The sequence below is a fragment of the Mauremys reevesii genome, linkage group 2 (genome assembly GCF_016161935.1).
Source record: "Mauremys reevesii isolate NIE-2019 linkage group 2, ASM1616193v1, whole genome shotgun sequence".
Lineage (NCBI taxonomy): Eukaryota > Metazoa > Chordata > Testudines > Geoemydidae > Mauremys > Mauremys reevesii.
The window spans coordinates 199,383,443-199,404,629 of NC_052624.1; the positions used below are offsets into that span (position 1 = coordinate 199,383,443).

The window sequence follows — 21,187 nt, forward strand, 5'->3', positions numbered from 1 at the left end:
AACCTAGTGCTGGGTCACAGAATGCAAGGCATTGGGTCACAGTGGCTCTGGTTAGCACTGCCAACTGGGCCATTAAAAATCCTGTCAGCGTTGCTACCCGGCTAAGGCAGGATGGTCCCTACCTGTTCTGACACCGCGCTGTACCCCGGAAGCGGCCAGCAGCAGGTCCAGCTCCTAGGTGGTGGTGGGGGCGGGCACAGGGCTCCGCATGCTGCCCCTGCCCCAAGCACTGGCTCCGCACTCCCACTGGCCGGTTCTCGGCCAGTGGGAGCTTGTGTGGGGTGCCTCCGGGTGAGATCTGTGCAGAGCCGTACCTGCTGCTTCCAGAGCGCAGCGCAGTCCATGGTGCCAGGACAGGCAGGAAGCCTCCCTTAGCAGCACCACTGCGCCGCTGACCAGGAGCCACCCGAGGTAAGCCTGCCCCCCAATATCCTGCTCCAGCCCTGTGCCCCCACACAACCCGGAGCCCCTTCCTTCACCCTGGCCCCACCCCAGAGCCTGCACGCCCAGCCCAGTTCTTGTTTTTCTCCTCCTTTGGTGTAAGAATATTAAGGTGCATTGACCTTTTCACATGTTTAAAAATGGGAAAAAAACATAGATGCATATGTAATATGTGCTTTATATTGTTATATAGTCTATTTAATCCATACATAATTTAAATTTTAAAAAGAGATTATTCCAAAGCCAGCCTCCTAATCCAAATACCTCTCAAACTCTGTGTGGACGTTTTGCTCCAGAACTGAAATTTGTTGCAAGCCTCTGTCCGAATGAAAACTTCAGATATACCTGAACTTTGGAGATGTTTGTGTCCAGATAGAACCCCTGAGGCTGATAGCCCAAGTCTGTCAAAAACGTAGAAAAATGCTTTTGATTAGATCTTTTTGAGAGATTTCTTTTCAGCTTCAGTTGTGTTTTCCTCTTTAGCTTTTCTCAAAAATGCTGATGCAGAATATGTAAGCACAATGGGACAAGGCTTCTCAAATATTGGATGATAAAAGTAGTGTCAGGAAGCAGATCTCTTCCCAAGCATCCCACACACCAATAATTATTATGTAAAGGAACAGCAACACAACAGTAAATTTTTTCAGCAGAAGCACAGACAGTGCCATTTCAGTCACATCCGGGGCCCCTGAAGACCTGTTCTTTTGGGGTCCCCCATTTACTTATTCTCCTGCAAGACACACAAACAATTTGTTGTTTAGTGTTTTATTGCACAAAGCCCAATGACATCTATACAATTTAGACTGAAATTTAGAGTCCCTATAGTCCTATTGCTTACAAGAAGTAAACAAAAAGGAACCTTCTTGTCACCTATTAAGTATCTCCCTGAGTGCAACTTAAGTAGGGAAAATGTATAAATATAGGCCAGCAAGACAGCTCCAGAAAGTTCTGGTGAGGCCAGAGAATGTCAAGCAGGAGTTTCTTCATGTGGCAATCTACAGTAAAGTTGGCTCGTTTACTCCTTAGGTCGGGGTCCCCAACGCGGTACCCGCCGGGGTGTCTAAGTGCGCCCATGTACTGGCTGGCGGACGAGCATCCACCGAAATGCTGCCGACAAAAGATGCGTCATCCAGAGGCGTCGCTGCTTGTTGGCGGCATTTCGGCATTTCAGCAGCGACACCTATTGACATTGCTGCTTGTCAGCAGAATTTCGGCGGATGTTTGTCTGCCGCCACGGTCCTCCGTGGCTCGTCGTCTGGCACCTGCCAGACAAAAAAGGTTGGGTACCACTGCCTTAGGTAGTTTGGTATAGAAAGTGTGAATGTTCATGTCATGCTCTCCCTGCATGGTTCCCTGGAACAGCAGGTTTCACAGCTTATGTGAGCTGATCCTGAACATGTGGTGCATCTGGAAGCAAAATATTCCAGTGAGGGAAACTAAGAATTCATTGGTTTGGAAATGGTCAGCTATACCTACTACTCCCTACAGCCTTTTGCACATTTTCTAATGTGTAGTCTCTGTTCTCCTTGTAAGTGAATATTAAGTCAAGATTTTTGAAGAATCTGAAAACACTGGATTGTTCCTCAAGACGGATTTCAGATAGTCCTGTCTTAGCAAAGGTTTCAGTAACTTATAACACACTGGCATTCTGCAGAAAACACCTCCCAAAACATCTTACAGTTGATCTGCATTGAAGAAAGATATTTTTAGCAGCTGTCTTTGAAAATGGGGCCTCTCACTGGACTGAATTCCCTAGAAGTCATCAATAAGTATAGAATTGTTTGCAATGAGGTAATGCAGGTGGGTTTTAGAAATAGATTTGCTGAACAGTTACCCAAACTTCTTCGGCGATGAGCTCAGGTTTTTACATGCATATAACATTGCCACATAAATCATGGCATCATGAAGTTTGTGAAGAATGTATTTTCCATCCTTTTATGATAAAGGATTTGATCCTGTAAGGTGCTGAGCATTCTGCCACTGTTGCATCAAGCACTTAAGCTTGAATCAAGCACATGATGGGGGTAGTTACATTGGCTTTAGAATTGAAATTAAGCAGGTTTGTAAGAGCTTTGCTGAGTCAAGATCAGAGTGCTCTGCACTTTGTAGGGTCAAGCCAGTAGTGGGCAAAAATGTGTAGGATGATGATCAGAAAAAGTTTAATAATTTTTTTCTTCTTTTCTGTCTTCTTGTTACAGATCTTACTTAGATATGTATAAAGTGATAATATTTAGTTACCTCTTCTGGTTTGTGCTTACTATCATCTTCATCACGGGAACTACAAGAATCAGCATATTTTGTATGGGTTACTTGGTGGCCTGTTTCTATTTCCTGCTCTTTGGTGGTGATCTATTATTGAAACCTATCAGAAGCATTCTGCGTTATTGGGACTGGCTGATTGCATACAATGTCTTTGTGATTACAATGAAAAACATACTGTCGGTAAGTGGCTGCATCTATAGTTTCAGTGCTGAACGCTTTTGTGGTTTAACTGCAAAAGTGTGCAGTCATAAAACGTTCCTTTCAGCATCACAAAATTGTACTAATGCTTGCAAGAGTCTTCTGAGATTCATGCAGAAACTGAAAATGTAGTATCCAAAATTACTATGTGCCTATTTTGCTCAGTCCAACTGTCGGAAAGTTCACAAGGTAAGAAGCAATTCTCAAAGAGCCAAATCCTGAATTCTTTACATGGAAGGCTCTCCTTTGAAGTCTGTAGAAGCTTTGTGTGAGTAAGAAGTCTGTAAGGACTACAAGGTTAGGTCTACAATGAATAGAGTGTTTGTGTCATTATCAGGGCCGGTGCAAGGATGTTTCGTGCCCTAGGCAAAACTTCCACCTTGTGCCCCCCCACGCCCCCGCCCCAGTCCCCCCAACCCCCCGCGGCAGCTCCCACCCTCCACCCTAAGGCGCCTCCCCCGCCCCAGCTCACCCCTGCTCCGCGCATGAGCACCCCGAGCACCAATCAGCTTAGGTGCCGCAAGCCTGGGAGGTGGGAGAACTGAAACGGCCACAGCGTGCTCGGGGAGGAGGCAGGGCAGGGGTGAGCTAGGGCAGGGAGTTCCCCTGTGTGCCGCCCCCCCCCTTACTTGCTGCAGGCGGTGCTCCCCTGCCCCAGCTCCCTCCGCCTAAATGCCAGCGGCGACCAGGGCGGCCGAAGATCTGGCCGCCGTGGTTGCTGCCGAAGAAAATGGCACCCCTCAAATGCCAGTGCGCTGTCACCTAAATGGTTGCACTGGTCATTATGGTATTTAATTATAATTGGCATTTTGGAGCCATTGGGCAGTCGTCATGCCAAGTGTTGTGGTTTCTGACACTGAGAATATGGGAGCCTGTTGCAAGAGATGGCAAACCAGCTTCTAGTTTCCTTTAATTCTGGTCTAAGTTTCGATTGAAAATGTCAATATTTAATTCTTTAAGGCTTTATTTAAATATTAAGGTTCTTTTTATGAATGTTAAACCATTAGTTAGAGAACACTTCTATGATGCCTTTGATAGGCTGAGAAAAGCCAATAATTTAAAATGTTATAAAAGATCACTTTAAATGTATTTTTGGCGATTGTAGCTTACCTTTGAACACTTTTAATGATTGACTGAGAAAAAAACAGGCATTTTTCATTTTAAATATATATAAATCAGCATGTTGAAACAAGACTGATTTGTTGGTCATCTGATTTTACAAATACTCTAAAATGCTAACATATGTGCTTAATTTTATGCAGGTGCATTCAATGGGATTACAGATGTGTAATGTTAAGTATGTTCATAAATGCTTGCAGAATCAGGTGACCAATCTATAGCAGTTGTTTAAACTGTCAGCTTGTGTCACACTGCAAATGTATCATGCCCTATCCAAAAAAAGCAAACAGAGTTTAAAAAAAAAAACCACCAACCCCAAACTACAAAAGGCAGAAATAGTTTTTATTTTTTAAATGTTATATCTCAGTGACAAAGAAATATATTCTTTATTTAGTCTCTTTCATTTTATTTATAATGTAGATGTGTAACTGTTAGCAGTCACATCTTTATGTAACTGAGACAGATATTGCAACCCCATGCAATATTGTATTAAATCTATGAATGGTTTATGTATGATTGTGTTCTGTTCCATGAAGGAGGGTTACCACAGCTCCTCCAAGCGCTAAAAACAATGGTAGGTGATAACGGTGAATCACTGAGTCTAAATAACTTTACAGAAGTACCACCCCCTGGAGTGGTTTGCATATACAGGTTCAAGCTGGGTTTCCAGAGACCAACAGACAAAGAAAGGGCTTTTAAAGTACCTTCTGATCCAGCAAACGGATGAGGCCTTCTGTCCCAGGGGAGCCCCAACACTTGTGGAAAGGCCGAAAAGACTTTGGTCCACTAAGGCCCCCTAAGACTGATTGGTGACTCCTGGTATGTTTAGCATGTGGAGTGGAGCACAGAGAGGGACATACAGATGCAGCCATCCTGGAACTGTGACAGTAACATAAACAGATGTGCTAACATTCTTATCACTTGTTTCTGATCTTTATATATCAGTCTCTTCATTTGCTTTTCAGATAGGAGCATGTGGCTACATTGAGTCATTAATTCGAAACAGTTGCTGGTTGATTCAAGCATTTAGCCTGGCTTGTACAGTTAAAGGATACCATCAACGTAAGTGCAGTTAGATTTTTTTCAATGCTTTTCTATAAATAAAGGTTAACTCCATTTAGGCTCCTTTCAGATAAATGTATTTTTCCCTTTACTGATTTGATATCTTGATAACAAATTATATAATGCGAACTAAATTAGGTATGGTCTAGGAGATAAATAGACTAACATGGTCAAATACTGCATAAAACTGAGTGTTATCTGCTGTATATACAGTGATAACCATTTTTTTTAAATCAGTATTTGGCAAAAGGTAACACATACTGATATCTTAACGTATCACAGATTTACCTGTAATGTCTGTGCCTAGTGGTTTGCAAATGTTAATTTTTTTTAATGGTTTCTACTGTAAAACAGTAGAACATAGAATTCTGTGAAATTTTAATGGCTAAACCTGTGTCTTGCCTAGGAATTCTGCTGCAAAGTTGTTGTTTTCTCTTTCAAATTTTTTTGTTTGTTTTTTCTGATCTAAATAGGAAAAGGATATGCAAAGGCAGTTCACCAAATAAAATTACATACAGTGCAGCCCTGATTATGCACAAGTTTTGAGTGGCAACAGAAACCTCTCTGGGGCTTGCAAAAATCAAGATGGTTCATGCAGTAAGCTTTGAAACTTCAACTTGGAGCATGGACTTCAAAACCTAGTAGGCTGCCTTCTCTGAGTTTAGAGCAAGCCAGCTCCGATGCACAGACTGCACTCCCCATCCTCTAACTCCAGAGTACTGTCCAGCTTCCCCAAGGCCAGTTAACTTTGCAGGTGGAATTTATACTCTGGGTCTACAAAACCTAGGTTTAGTTCTGTGATATCCAAAAAATAACTCCCTATATAAAAAAAAAAAAAATACAGCATACATCAGATGGAATTGTACATTTCAGTTATCTTCAGAAAAATAATTTACAGGCCCAAAAAGGCTTTTCAGAACATTGGCTTATTTCCATTGGGCAGAATGGAGATGTGAACTCATATTTAAGAAGATGATAATCCTTGTGTTGGTGATTTCTGGGTTTTTTTTGTTTTGTTTTTGTTTTAATATAAGCTAAAGAAACTGGAGACTGTAAACTGCCTAGCGGTGAGGCAGGAATTATTTGGGACAGTATATGCTTTGCTTTCCTGCTGCTGCAAAGAAGAGTCTTCATGAGCTACTACTTCCTACATGTGGTTGCTGATATAAAAGCTTCACAGATCCTGGCATCAAGGTAACATTCAGTGTAATAACGGAAACTGATTAAACCCAAATCCTTCATTATTAGGTATGTTTTTATTATTATTTATATTGAGTATTCCTAATAAAGTGTCTGACAGACCCAAGCTCCAGACACTTTGACATAAGTTTGACTATTCCACAATCGATACCAAATAAAAATTGCAAACACATTTCTTCCTCTAAAGGGGAATTCTGGCTGGCTGCTCAGATTGGCTACCCATGAAGGAAAAGCCATCAAAAGGCTTCTGGATCAGATGCTGTAGGACTCTCTGCTTTCTGCACTTGGATGAATTTTACTGAATGTGCCCAAGGCTGCTTGTGCTTCATTTTGTAGCTGTCTCTGTGACCCTTTCCCTTTCTCATACAACTCAGCCAATCCAAGATATAGTCATGCATTGTATGTTTACAGTAAAGCTAGCTCAAACCAAAATCTTGGATAATAACATCCCCCCATGCTGGAAACGTTTAAATGGAGAGTGAAAAGATGGTCTAGTGCATAGGGAGATATTGTCAGTTCACACTGTGTAGCCTTGGGCAGGTCACTTAATCTACCTAATGCTTTAATTCCTCAGCTGTAAACATGAGGATAATACTTTCCTACGTCACAGGGATGTCACTGGGATAAAATCTATAAATAATTGCGAGGCACTGAGATATTACCCTGATGAGGGCCATATACATTGCTAGATAGAGCTGAACTTCAGAGCTGGGCCCTTGCATCACTAAAATCTGCGATCTAAACATTCTTGAACTTTGGGGAAAGTTTAGATTTGGATCCAAACTTTATGACCTGAGCCCATCTTTAGTTCACAGTTAACATTATGAAACATACAATCCTGACCCAGAGAAGATTAAATTGTCTGTAGGACAATTGCAATATGTCTCTGAAACCAGATGGTATTCATCCAAGAGTCTAGGCATTTAAAAATGAAGTGGTTGAGTTGCTACGAACAGTATGCACTTCCTATTAAAATAATCTACTGTACTACAGAACTGACACAGTATGCCAGTATTATACCTATTTTTTTAAAAGTGCATGTGGTTATCCTGAGAATTACATGTAAGTGAGGCTCATTTCAGTACCAGATAAACTGGTTAAAAAATTAATTAAAATGGACTTATGAAACCTCTAGATGTCTGCACACTGCAGTGTTAACAAACAAGTATGGCTTTTATAAAGGCCTCTAGTGAACTAAAACTCTCTGAGAGAGTCAACAACAACAAAAGGAGGTACAATAAACACAATTTATGTTGACTTTCAAAATACCCTTGATAAAGTCCCTCATGAGAGAGGCTACTGATGAAACTAAATAGTCATGGAGTGAAAGGTTTTGTCGTGGATCAAAAACTGGTTGAGAAACAGAAAACAAAGAGTAGGAATAGTCAGTTGTCAAAGAACAACAAACTTTGAAAGGACTTAGCAAAGCTAAGCAACTGGGCAACACAATAGCAGATAAAATTCAGCATAGGCAAGTGCAAAATACTGATGATATGCATCAAGAAATTGTTTAAACTAATACACACTGGCGGATTGTAAATTAACTCTATCCATTTTGTTACCCCCTAACTAACTGAAGTTCAAGTATGCCTCCAGATTGGAGGTGGAACACATACTCATTGGAGGAGTCATATGCATTTGCATTTTGTGTTGTGAGCATGTGCTATGCTCACTGAAGCCTAAGCAGGCAGAACTCCACCCACTCAAAGGCAGAGCTGCCCATGCTAGACAAGAGGAGTTAATGTATGCCATAGTTTACAAGTAAAGAATCAAATTCTGCGGTTGTGCAAGGAGTTCTCACTCAGGCTTTGACTTTGAGTCCTTGAGGACAGTGAACCCAAGCACCTGGATAATGACTGATGTAATAAATCGTTGAGTAGCAACTGCAGGATTTGGCCCAAGATCTGGTTATGGTTGCCGGAAAACAAATAAATTATTATGCTGTGATTGCTCATCATTTCTGTAATGGCCTTCTGATGTAGTGTTTTGTCTCAGACTACTTAAGTAGTTTACAAAGTAAGATTCTCTCTCTGTTTTACTTGTCGTAAAGGGAATGTAGAAGCATAATAGTGTTACATTTTCTCCCTATTTCTTCTGTAGAGGTGCTGAACTTTTCCAGGCCACAATTGTCAAGGCAGTAAAGGCAAGAATTGAAGAAGAGAAAAAATCAATGGATCAATTGAAGAGACAGTATGGATTATTATTTATTATATTTATTTCACTGGTTACTTCTACTCTACAGCATATTAACCCTTTTCTGGGAGCCCGGAGTGATATTTCTTTTGCATTCTTCTAGTCTTCTAAAGCAACCTTTCCTACTTCTCTGCATATTATTGCGCACAACCAAACAAGTGCTTATATGTTGGTTTGGTTTTTTTGAAATACAATTTCTTGATCATAGAAATTATATTCTGTAAATTGAGAACCTTCACGTATTCCACTATTCTGTGGCTGCAGAATCTATCCTTTGCTACACAATTAGACCAAAGGACCTACATTTTCATTTTAAAATAAAATTGTCTTTCTATAACTAATGGTTGTGCAAATAACCTTTAAAATGTGGACAAAATGTAAACCAATGCAATATTGACTTCCTTAGTCTGTAGAAAGCCTGAAAATATACTATAAATAGCCCTTTACTGTAAATAACAACAGAAAGTGTGAACCTCACCACTAGTTTCAAGGTGGGGTTTTTTACCTTTGAAATATAAGGATGATAAGTGAAATTCCAAAATTGTTAACTGTTTCATTGCTTATCATTTTAGCAATGTGGCAGCATGGTCTGTCTCTTTAGGGGACTATGTCGGTTAATATAATTGGTTTTGTTTTTCCATTTGAGAATACTAATAACTTGGAGAGCCAGATTAGCCAAATCCTGCTGGAGGCACAGGTTACCAAGTGGGACCTTGAGATACAGGAAACAGAATAAAAAACAAAAACTTCAGTAGCAGTGGGGTTAGTCAGCAAAGCTGTGGTTCTGAGCTGGCTAGTGAATGGCAAAAACCACACTGACTTCAATAGGATCAGGATTTCACCTCTTGTTTCTTTATTCATAATGACCTTTCTTGTGTGTAGGTTCTTTTGTATAGTTTGTGCTTCTTTTGCCCAGGATGAGAATCTGTTTTATCTTGATTGAAAATATTTTCTTTTACTCTGACTGCTCTGGAGATCCCTTTCCTGTATAAAGCCAACCCAGCCACTCAGCTTCTATCACATCTTGCTAATGTTCTTGCCTCATTTCCCAATCTGTCTTCAGTGCCTCCCTAAGTGCTAAATGTCCTATCTATCTGGTACTGACATGCCTAAACATCCAGTTACCCTTCACCTGGCCCACTACCAACAGTTAAGTCCACACCTGCCCAACTGAAGTCATTACAAAGCTTTCCTCCGTGGCCATTCTCCTCATGTAAATCTTTTCCTTGGTGTATAAGTGTTGTGGATGGTGCTGCTGTGCATTTGAGTGAATTTCACTCTAACTGTATAAAACGATATGCCTGTGCGGGAAGTCATCGTTGTTATAATTCTTCATAGACATGTTTGAGGTCAAGGTGATCATGTTACTTAGAAACACAAACAAACAAAAATCCAATGTACTGTATTCAAAAAATCATTGTTTTGGGTTTGCAGTAAATCTGACTTCAACAAAAACAAAGCCAAAGAGTGCTTTGTTTGATTTTATTCAATAATACACATCAATAGAATATAGAGAGCTGCCTACACAGCGGGAAATAAAAAACAACTGTACTGGTTTGATTGACTTAGAGAAATTCTAGCAGTAGTTGAACACAAGGAAAAAAGAGAAATCTGATCATCCATTGGACTATAGTACAAATATATAACTGAATATGTACTATACTGTAGTTAGAGACCTAGAATATAATTTGTTTCTAACGAATGGTCAGATCCATCAACAGAAAATTATGTTGACACTTTTTAGTTACTAGAATTTTTTACCCTGATGATTCTAAACAAGTTGTTCAAAAAAATGGTTTGTTTATTGCAAAAATTGGGTACTTAAGGGTCTGATCCAAAACCCTATTGAAGTGAATCAAAAAACTCCCCTTGACATCAGTGCCCTTTGGATCAGTCTCTGACTGAGCACCATACTGTGGAGATGGCTCCTCAGGCTCAAAGGAAGGAGGGCATAAGAAATCTCCAACGCCCAGTCCCTGCACCCCATGCTACATTTGAACAAAACTGAAGTCCCAAAGGAGTTAGGGCCATAGCCACGAGTGCATAGGAGGAAGGGGTGTAATACCATGCACAGTCCTGCTGAGTTGTGGGAGTCTTCAGGAGAAATTCCGCATGAGGCAGCTTTCCTCCCAGAGCTCCTTCTACAGCAGTAATGCCCCCAATGCAGGACTGCGCCTGAATTTTTTTTAAACGTGGAGTAAAATGGCCATTTGCTTGAACTAAGGAAAATGTGAGTATCTATGTTCTATGTTCCGACTTACTGTTCCACATTTTCCCCCTGAAATAAGTTGAGCACTTAGAGCGAATCAGCTAGGGCAGCCATGTGACACAAGGCACTCCCAGTCTCCAGGCTGAGTGCTCTGTCTGCACAGCACTCTCACACCCTGCCAGCCTCTGGAGTGAGACACTGGGCCTCGGATTCAATTCTGGTCTATCTCACAGGGCCATGTAGAGCTCATCTCCAGGGCTCCTTAACTGCTTTTTAAATGGGAGATTAATGTGTGTGTGTGCAGGATGAATATCTTATTTGCAAATGGCAGAGTCATTTGAGAATCTATTAAAATCCCATCCAGAATTTCCTGTGTGTGTGTATGTATACATATATGAAATATATATTTAAAAGTCATGTTTCTCTGTGGGTCCAAAGGGGTGAAGGACTGAATATGATATCCCATTTGCTAGGATGGACCGCATCAAAGCCAGGCAACAAAAATACAAAAAGGGTAAAGAAAGAATGCTGAGCATGACCCAAGAATCAACAGAAGGGCAAGACATTCAAAAGGCTTCTGAAGAAGATGACGAAGGTACCTCTAGCATGTTTCCATGCCATAAATGTATCAGAAGTTGGAGCTCAGTGCTAGGAACTCAGTAGGCTTAACATTCTCATTCTCTCTCTCTCTCGGAAGGTACCTCTAGCATGTTTCCATGCCATAAATGTATCAGAAGTTAGAGCTCAGTGCTAGGAACTCAGTAGGCTTAACAGAGAGAGAGATACTGATGTGGTGGGCATTATTAGTGTAATACCATTTTAAAGCTTGATTCATCCAGATAAATATCTGGCTTTTGTACTTCCATTTTGAGAAAATGATTTGCTTTCAGGTAAACAGATATACCTTTGGTTAAATTTGTGCCTTTTAGCAAGGAACTGAATAACAGACATTTATTTGAGCAACAGCTGTACTTATAAAAAAATTTAGTGTTTCAAAAAGAGAAAGATTTACGATTTTTCAAGCAACCTTTTCTTGGCTGCTATGAATTTTTTGAAACCGTTGAAATACACAAACATCTTTTATTGTTTGAACCACTATAGATTAAAATATCATGCAATGCCATTGTTTCCAATCATACCTAACTGGGGTTGAATTTTGGATCAAAAAGTTATTGGCATTTGAAATGTGCTTTTACAGCTTTGTTTTTTATGAATGCATTTTATTTTTCAGAGTATTAACAAATAATGGATTATTTTTTCAGAAATTAACTTCATCGATGATTAATAGAAACTGTTTCCAAATCATGTTTATAGCATTTACAAGCAAGTTTTATACCTATAGACAATAAAATTTTAACAAATGAACTATCACTGGACATCTATATAGACCTTTTTTTGTTTATTTTCCATTCATTTTATGGAAAATCAGTGAAATCCAGCAATGCATTTGTGTATTTGTGTGTGTGTGTGTGTGTGTATATATAAACTATAAACTTTTTATTGTACTTGGAGTGGAATACAATTTTTTTATTTACTGTGTAAGATAAATCATTAGCATTCTGGGCTACCTCTTAAAACATGAATATTATTCATACTGCGTATATTTAATAGAGCTGAATTCTGATGTGCTTGTGCAGTTTAGATCTATTACAAAAAATAAGTGATTAAACAAAGTGTAAAAATGTGTTTCTCATTTTGTAAAATTAATATTTGGCCATATTTTATTTTAGGAGAAGCAGACAAAGAGAAAACCAAGGGCAAAAAAAAGCTGTGGTGGCGGCCTTGGGTTGATCATGCTTCCAGTAGGTTTTCTCAATCATCTTACAAATACATGGATTTACCCCTTATATCCTTGACCAGAATGAAGGCATTCCCACAACTTGTTTGTTTTATGCATGGTTTTATGATTGTGACTTGATAGAGTTCTTGATTGTATAAACCAGTGATTTCAACTTTAACCTCAAGGGGCCAAATAAGCAATGTTCTGTATTTGCACATAACGCGGATGTAGGTATTTCTGACCATTTGCAATGATATCAAGTCAAAGAAAAACATGAACCAAAAGAATCTACCTCACACACAAAGAAGGGGGAGCCTCCAAAAAGATGATAAAATGGTTTTAAATTTGAGCGTGGAAGTTTTGCCAATACTGATTAATCGTATGCATTCGGGGCCGGAGCTTAGTCCTTACTAGTTTTATTTTTCAAAGATAGATGGTTCACCAATTGTCATCTCATGCACAGACCACCATGGCCTTCACTGAGAATGGGATCAAGCCAGGTGCACGGGAAATATTCTTCTATAAAAATCACACTAATCAGTTATGTCAATGAGAAGTTAGCCTAAATAAGTACTGTAGGATGGGTCCCTCAGTAACCAATGAGATCCTTGATTTGGTGTGATGTTTTCAAAAGTGTTGAGACTTTGCCTAACTCTGTTTCCACTTAAGTCAATTGGAGATTTACTGTTGGCTCCAGTGAGGGTAAAGTTAGGCTAAAGGCTCTAGAAAATCCCACCTTGTATAAATAGAAAGTATTTAAATGTGAAGCCTAGAAATGTATTCATGCTTCTGAAATAGGAACTGATGGTGCCCATGGAGCTCTTCTTCCAAAATCTCTGACTTCGTTGGTGAGACTACAGAGAGCCATTCTCACAAAAGGTTTAAATTATTAATGCTGGCAAGAAGTTCTGGTCTTTTCAACTTCTTCCTCATGTCAAATCTTTCCATAGATCCCTCTCCGCCAAAAAAATTATCCTCATTACTTCATTGCAGTTGGCACAAAATTGCCCCTACCCTGTGCAGCTGATATTCTCTCAGTGGTGCTCATTTTTACTAAACTGGGGACAGGAAATAAAAGTTTTTTTTCTGGGAAAACTTTAGGAGACATCTCTTCAGAATGTAGCGATTCCCCTATTTAAATATTATTTTTAAAAATAGCAGAACTGCTTAATAAATACTGTTGTATTTAAATACTCCCTGACCCAAAGCCCACTGAAACTAATGGAAAGATTCTCATTAACTTCAATGGTGTTGTGATTCAGACCATTGTGAAGCCAATTTTCAGTGGGGTGCACCTCATCGGCACATCTACATCCCAGATTTAGACAACTAGATGAGCATCTGATCATCTGAACATGCAAAAAAAAATAATTATTTACTGCCTAAGTGAGAATTAACATCCCATTAAGGTTCCCACATTTGCAGATTGAACTCAAATTGTTATCAAACTTGTTTGGCCAAATTCTGCTTTCATTTTCACTAGGATAAACATGGAGTTCTCTATTAACTCCAGTTTTCACCATTATTTTAGGATTTACACAGGTTTCATTGAGAGCAGAATTCGGTTCAATATTATCTATAATACAACATGTATGTAATACGTAATGTAATTCCTTTACAGACCTAAAACTCAGTACAGCTAGCCTGATAATACATGGACAGTTCTACCCTAATTTACACCCTTTATAAATCAGAAGAAAACAGGATATGGCACTTAATTACCTAAACTCATATGTCCAATTACTAGATCTTAGCTCACAGAAGTCATCTATTGCATGATAGTCAGTATCGGCTATTTAACAAGTATATGGTACTGATCAGAGTGCAAAGTTAAACTGAAACATTTGAAACATTTATGAATTATCACTTTCAGTCTTGCACCTCAAGAGTTGCTTGTTTTTCCCTTCCAGACATATGTTTATGCTCTTTGTGTCCGCTTCTGAATTTTTGTGTATGTGTGTTCTTGCCGACAGTATTTTATAGTATATTACATGCCTTTTTCTGTCAAGTCACAAGTAAACTGTGCCTATGTCTTTCTGTTTCTAAAGAGCATAATATTGCTTTGGAGAGACCTATCCTTTTTCAAAAGCTTGCTTCTTGTCATTTCAGTTTCATTTAAAATAACAATAACAAAATAAACACAAGCTACAATTAGCAGCTGTTTTCTTACAATTTTAAACGACAATATTTTTTGAAGGAATTGGATATGGTCTGTCTTAATCCTCATACTGGTTTTGTAGTAAACAGAAGAACTGCCCAAATTTCAGCAATTTCTGATTCATTTCACCCTCATTATATCATGTTCTTAGGGAACAACATGAATTTTGGTGTTAAACAGTGAACATTATTTAAATTATTTATTGCAATAATGCAGAAACCTATGAAAAGCATCATGTAGCCTGAGCCTACAGACACTGCCTGCCCTGCCATGCAGACTCACTACCATGTCCATTCAAATAAAGGGGACTACACAGAGTAGAAAGCACAATAGTACTTACTGTAGTAAGTGTTTTGCAGGATCAGGCCCACAATTTGGACATTAATATAGACTGAAAGGAAGGTCTTCTGCATGGAAGGGCCACCATTTGTGAATACTTGTTAGGATAATAATTGGAGATATACCCATCTCCTAGAACTGGAAGGGACCTTGAAAGGTCATCAAGTCTAGCCCCCTGCCTTCACTAGCAGGACTGAGTACTGATTTTGCCCCAGATCCCTAAGTGGCCCCCTCAAGGATTGAACTCACAACCCTGGATTTAGCAGGCCAATGCTCAAACCACTGAGCTGTCCCTCCCCCTATTTCTATACCCACTTTCCATAAAAGGCTAAAGAGATTTCCTTTTTAGTGTTTTGGTTTGTGGTCGTAGGTGTGTTTACTTCTGTTGAGGAGCCTGTGCTACTGGAGTTCAGTGTTTTATGCCAGTTCTGATGTTTGCTAATTGGACCATGTTTCCTTTTCATTCCATTTATACAGTTATGGACTCAGATACCTTCTGATCTCACACTGATAATGGGATGGGAAACATCTGTGAGATTTTCCTCATTGAGATGTCTCCCAAATTGTTCCAATGAGGGAAGCAGGGCTTCTCCAGTCCCTGTGGAACAGGCCCCTGAGCCCTAAAAGGATCAGCAGGTGCCACAGCCATCTGTATAGCGGTCCCTTGCTTCTCTGTTGGCTGTGTATCCCCATCCTTAGCAGTTCTGTTCTAATGGAGTGATGCAGACAGCTCCTAGCTGTCCCCATAGCTCCCAAATGGGGATTCCCGATATGGGTGAGGAGGAGAAATTAGTACAGTTCCCACTCCTCCAGCCCTACTCCTCCCTTGACCTGCCCCTTCCTCCCTTGCAAATCCCCACATCTGTGCAGAGTTCTCCGTGACGCATGGAAAAAAGAGGAATGTTGCCACAAAATCCCCTCCCTCAATGGGAAGGCGGGAGGGGATCTGTGAGTGGATTCTTGGGGTACAAATCTGGCCATTAATTATTTTACTTATTAAATGTTTTAATAATGCCTTTAGGCAGTTAATGTGCTCTCTGTTCCATCCTAAGGTGTATCTGCCAGAGTGTGGTGGTGGTGGTGTTCAGTCATACTTTCTTTTTCAATTAAAACATTCCTTATTAGCTGTTAGAGGAATGTTTTGTTACATTACTGCCTCTTCAGAAATATTTGAGTGCACAGCTGAGAGAGAGAAGGTACATGAGTGTTTGTACAATACCGCAGCACAATGGGGCTCCAGACTTCAGGGGGTCTGTAATTGCTACTATATGACAGATCATGCCAAGCAATGTGTTAACCCCTAAGTATCACACAGACTGTGGATCTAATCCTGCTGGCCTGTCTGCGGGGACAACTTTGGTTATCAGCCATTGGAATTTTTCCTGAAAAACAGCTCCAGGTTAGGGGCCTTAAATTCTGAACATCTCTGTAAGCTTTCATTGTTAACATCTCTTCCGGGGACATTCTTAGAGGCCTGTGTGAAATATTTTTACTTGTTTCAACATTTTTGTATTATTCAATATTTGTGATCCCAATTCCGCAATCAGATCCATTTAGGTGGACTCTTAATCCCATAGTTCCATTGATGTAAATGGAGATCTGCACAGCCCCAGAGGTCCACCTGAGCAGACATGACTGCCTCTGCTTTTAATGGCAACTTATACCATGTCTGTGTTTGGATAGAGAATTGGCATCTCAGGTTTAAGATTTAATATGATTTATTAGGGCTAGTCTACACTTACCAGCCGGGTCGACTTACCAGTTCGAACTCCGGAAGCGCTGCGGTCGACTCCGGTACTCCACCACTGCAAACGGCGGTGGCGGAGTCGACCTTGGAGCTGCGGACTTCGATTCCGCGGCGTCTGGACGGGTGAGTAGTTCGAACTAGGGTACTTCGAATTCAGCTATGCTATTCACGTAGCTGAATTTGCGTACCCTAGTTCGACCCCGCTTCTTAGTGTGGACCAGCCCTTAGTGTCCATCTGAGCAGAAAAGAGACATATAGACTGCCAGGTATGATTGAGGAGGGTTGAAGCTACTTTTATTTTTCTAGAGGTTTATAATGAGGGTTAAATGTACACTTTTTATATAAATATATATCGTTCCATATGTCTTGGGTGACTATGTGATATATAGTCTAAGTAACTATTCCTTTAAAATCTTTCCGTTTACATGCAGGTATTACTTTACCATTCTTCACTGCCAAACGTAATACCGTGACTTTGTTTTTTCTCTTGCTCATCATCTTATTTTTCATTTCTTTTGTTTCCCTTGTTCATGTTAGGCCTGTTACCTTATTACATACCAAAATAATGCTTCTGTTCAAGGATATAAGGCCCCCGTTCATTCACGCTGCATCTTTAATGTATGGAGGTTTCAGAACCTTTCTGAATCCATGGGCAAAAACCTTATTTGTGATCATGTTTAATAATATTAAAGTAATTCATTTTAAACAAGCCAAGGTTTTCCATTACCTCATCAAAGCTTAAAAGTTCGAAGAAAATAACTCAGACATCCCATTATGTAGTTTTAAAAAAGCATTTAAAAAAGCAGTTCTGTACTCTTTGTCCAGTTGTACAATTTATGTAAAATCATTCATTTATCTGATGAGATTATTTTACTCTCTAGCAAATGAAAGCAACCATCAATCCTTGATATATTTAGGTTTAATTATGTGTCAAGTTCCTGTCAAATAATTTAACATAATAACTTGGTCTACTTCAAGCTTTTTCTTTACATTTTGCCAGCCCTGTTCCTCTCTGTGGTGACGTTTTCTTAGCTTATTCTGTCCTAAAGTACCACATACTCTAACACCAAATAATCTGTTTGACACTGACTCCTGTTCATCTCTTGTTTCATCTCCATTTCTCCTGCCTTGGAGTCCGTTAATGACTGGCTGGTTATTTATACATCTTTGGCTCAGCTCAGACTAGAGCTCCTTTTTTACAAGAAATAAGCAAATATTTTGTTTTATTTAGTGGTCAGAAGTGGAGATTATTATTTATTTGAGACGGATAGTGAAGAAGAAGAGGAGGATGAAAAAAAAGATGATGAAGAACCTCGGAGGAGATCTGCATTCCAGGTATTTTACAGTAATGTGCTTGTCAGTTGAAGTTCTTACTGAGAGATCTTGAGTTAAGATAAAAGCATTTCATATCATACTCTCATACATTAAAGCTGACCGTAATTGTTAATATTATGTGGTGCCAGATGTTTAGCTTTTAAACAAAACCTAAATTTGATGTCTCAAATACTTGACATTGTCCGTTGTTTTTCATATTGTTAAAACATTACTGTTCAAGACTGAAATCATTGCTTTCTAAGACTAGAGGATCCTACCTTTACCTAGGAGCTGTGACCATATAAGGCTCTTGATCCATGCACACATCTCCAGTTGTGCACATGAGAACTGAAGGTGGAATATGGCTCTTAATACTATACATTTTTGCCAGAGAGTTGGGTTGAGGCAGAAAAGTATGTTAGCTTGTGAGTAGCTTTTAAACTGCTTGGTCAGCTTTCCACGTTCCATACAACTTCCATCACTGTGTGTGTGTGTGTAGCTTTAGTACAATACTAACATTTAACTTGCTGTCTGTTATAGACCCTACTAAATATTTACTTTTAACTACTCTATTTGCCTTTACTATAAATTGCGTCTAACAATCATCGGTCATGGGATTATAATGATATCTTTATCAGCTTGACCATTCACTAAGGTTTACATTTATTGGATTTAGAGATAATGTTTTATATAAGCATTTTATTTATTAGGGTAAATACAAAAGCTCAATAATTATCTAACTGAAAGTTTATGGCAAATAAAACATTTGTTTTCAGTTAATGTAAACCCTTTAATAACAATTATATAATTACAATAATACAGAAGATAACTTTTTATTAATACTTTTCCTTTTTTCTACTAATTGCTCTTCCTTTGTCCTTCTTTGTAGAGAGCTATTTGGAAATTTTCTTCAGCCATTTTAGCCTTGCCAAAGTCTGTCATTAAACTGCCCAAAACTATTCTTCAGTATTTAATCAGAGCAGCAAAGGTATTTGCCATTTCACTAGTGTGCAGTATGTGCCCTCATTACATAATAATCTGGCATAATGTACCCAACTGCCTTTGTCTGCATTTTTCCTCTTGTATGAACCATCTGAGGAGCTGTGAGAGTCCAAATGTCATCATTTGAACTATCTGAAGTGTGCAAACTACAATAAGTTGTCTGTCTTATTTTAACTATGACCTCAGAGAGAAAATGCAGATGCAAATTTTGGTTTTCTTTTGCTATTACTGTCTAAGATATTGTAAGAGGGTCACATCAAGTTGCATGCATCTTTGGACAGTATGGTAATCTCTCTCAGAAAGCTGGTAAGACCTTTAAAGTAAACTAACAAAATACACATTCTGTCCCAAACTCGTCCTAGGACTTTATTTTCCTGGTCTAGATCATCACAAATCTGATCTGTGCATCCTTAGCATTTTCTTTTGTCTTCCTCAAATAAATTTAGCATATTCCAGCCTTTTATAGTGCTTGTGGTAATGAACTCCATATACACAACATGATACTGCTTTAGAGAAAGCACAAAATACATTATTGATTAACCACACCAGACCGTAAGCCTATACATTCTTGCTTGTCAAGTGTTGCCCAATACAAACATTCTAAAGAAAGATAAAAGCAGCAAAGAATCCTGTGGCACCTTATAGACTAACAGACGTTTTGCAGCATGAGCTTTCGTGGGTGAATACCCACTTCTTCGGATGCAAGACTTGCATCCGAAGAAGTGGGTATTCACCCACGAAAGCTCATGCTGCAAAACGTCTGTTAGTCTATAAGGTGCCACAGGATTCTTTGCTGCTTTTACAGAACCAGACTAACACGGCTACCCCACTGATACTAAAGAAAGATATGTATTTTCCCTGGCAGAAGTTGAAATACCCTGTCATTTAACGTAACTAGAGTTATAGTCAGTTTATTAATTTCATTTCTTTTCTTCGTTCTTCCTTTCCCCCATTATCTCAGTCTGTTCCATTATCTCTATGTTCTCCTCTATTTACAGTATGATTACAAGCTGTTCAATAGTAGATTTTGACAGTGCCTCACCTATAGTATCCAATGTGGTATGTTAGGTCAAGTCATTATTAAAATTGGATAAACATACCTCTAGATCACCCTCCCTTAACAAACACTCCTTAAAAAGCAAAGAGGATTCCATGCCTCCTATGCCAAGACATTTTTCACATGGCATTTGCATTGGACAAAGCAGCCTAGTAAAAATAAAATAGCTGACCTTAAGAGACTAGGAAGGAGACCAGCTTCCCTACTGTACCAGATCATTTCCCCCTCACAATTATTGAGCACACGTTAACAAATCAGAACCAGTCTGAAGATTTCTTTTTCTGTAAATTCAGTGAGTAAGTTCTTAAAATTGTGTTTGGAATGCCTCAGAGTGATTTCTGTTAATAAAATAGCAAAAACAAATAAACAAAAGGAACCATTCACAATGTTATCTCCTGTAATGGACAATTCCAGCTTCCCTGAGACACAGGTTTGCTCGTGTTGTTGTGTGCATGCTTGTATTAGTTTGCTTTATTTTCCCCTCATGCATGAAATCATGTGCTCCTTGCTTAACAACTTCTGTTGACTAGAAATGAAGGATGCCAGTTGCAAATGATTTTCATTTTTGAATGAAAATCATAAAAAAACAAAAATACTTCTTTTGTCTCAAATTGCTATGAAATAGTATTTAATGCCTTTAGCTCCTGTTTCATGTTATGCTGTGTTGGAAAAAAAATTAGAATATTATTGGTTTTTTCAGTAACCTTCCCCCACACCCTCAGCAGAGCAATCCAAACTACTACTAAATGGTAATAATACTTAACACTGCTACAGCACTTAATAAACATTGGACAAACTCCTGTTTACTCACTCATGGAAATCAGAGTATGGTGAGCAGGATTTGGCCTGTTAGCTAATTCATCCCCATGAAATCCTACGGATGTAGGTAAGTATTATTATCTCCATTTTCCAGATAGAAAAACGGAGACAGAAAAGTTAAGTGACTTACCCAAAGCAACAGAGGAAGTTTATTGTCAAAATGAGGATGAAAACTCAGGAGTTCCTGGCTATTAGTTGTAGACTGTTCATAGACTACTAGACCTCTGTCTGTACTCCTTAGATGGAAAGAAAATCACATAAAATATATGAAATTTGCCGACACAAAT

At 39.1% G+C, this 21,187-nt stretch overlaps 1 protein-coding gene across 8 annotated transcripts in view; it reads left to right on the top strand.

Moving 5' to 3' along the window:
* The window catches only part of PIEZO2 (piezo type mechanosensitive ion channel component 2), a 443,406-nt gene that overhangs the window by 368,006 nt on the left and 54,213 nt on the right, over window positions 1–21,187 (top strand). For all 8 annotated transcript variants that reach the window (XM_039525707.1, XM_039525709.1, XM_039525708.1 and 5 more), the window contains 7 exons: window positions 2,640–2,883; window positions 4,986–5,082; window positions 6,117–6,276; window positions 8,383–8,472; window positions 11,158–11,279; window positions 12,415–12,486; window positions 17,940–18,043. In XM_039525707.1, coding sequence (XP_039381641.1) covers window positions 2,640–2,883; window positions 4,986–5,082; window positions 6,117–6,276; window positions 8,383–8,472; window positions 11,158–11,279; window positions 12,415–12,486; window positions 17,940–18,043 — 889 coding nt within the window. The remainder of the gene's footprint in view (window positions 1–2,639; window positions 2,884–4,985; window positions 5,083–6,116; window positions 6,277–8,382; window positions 8,473–11,157; window positions 11,280–12,414; window positions 12,487–17,939; window positions 18,044–21,187) is intronic.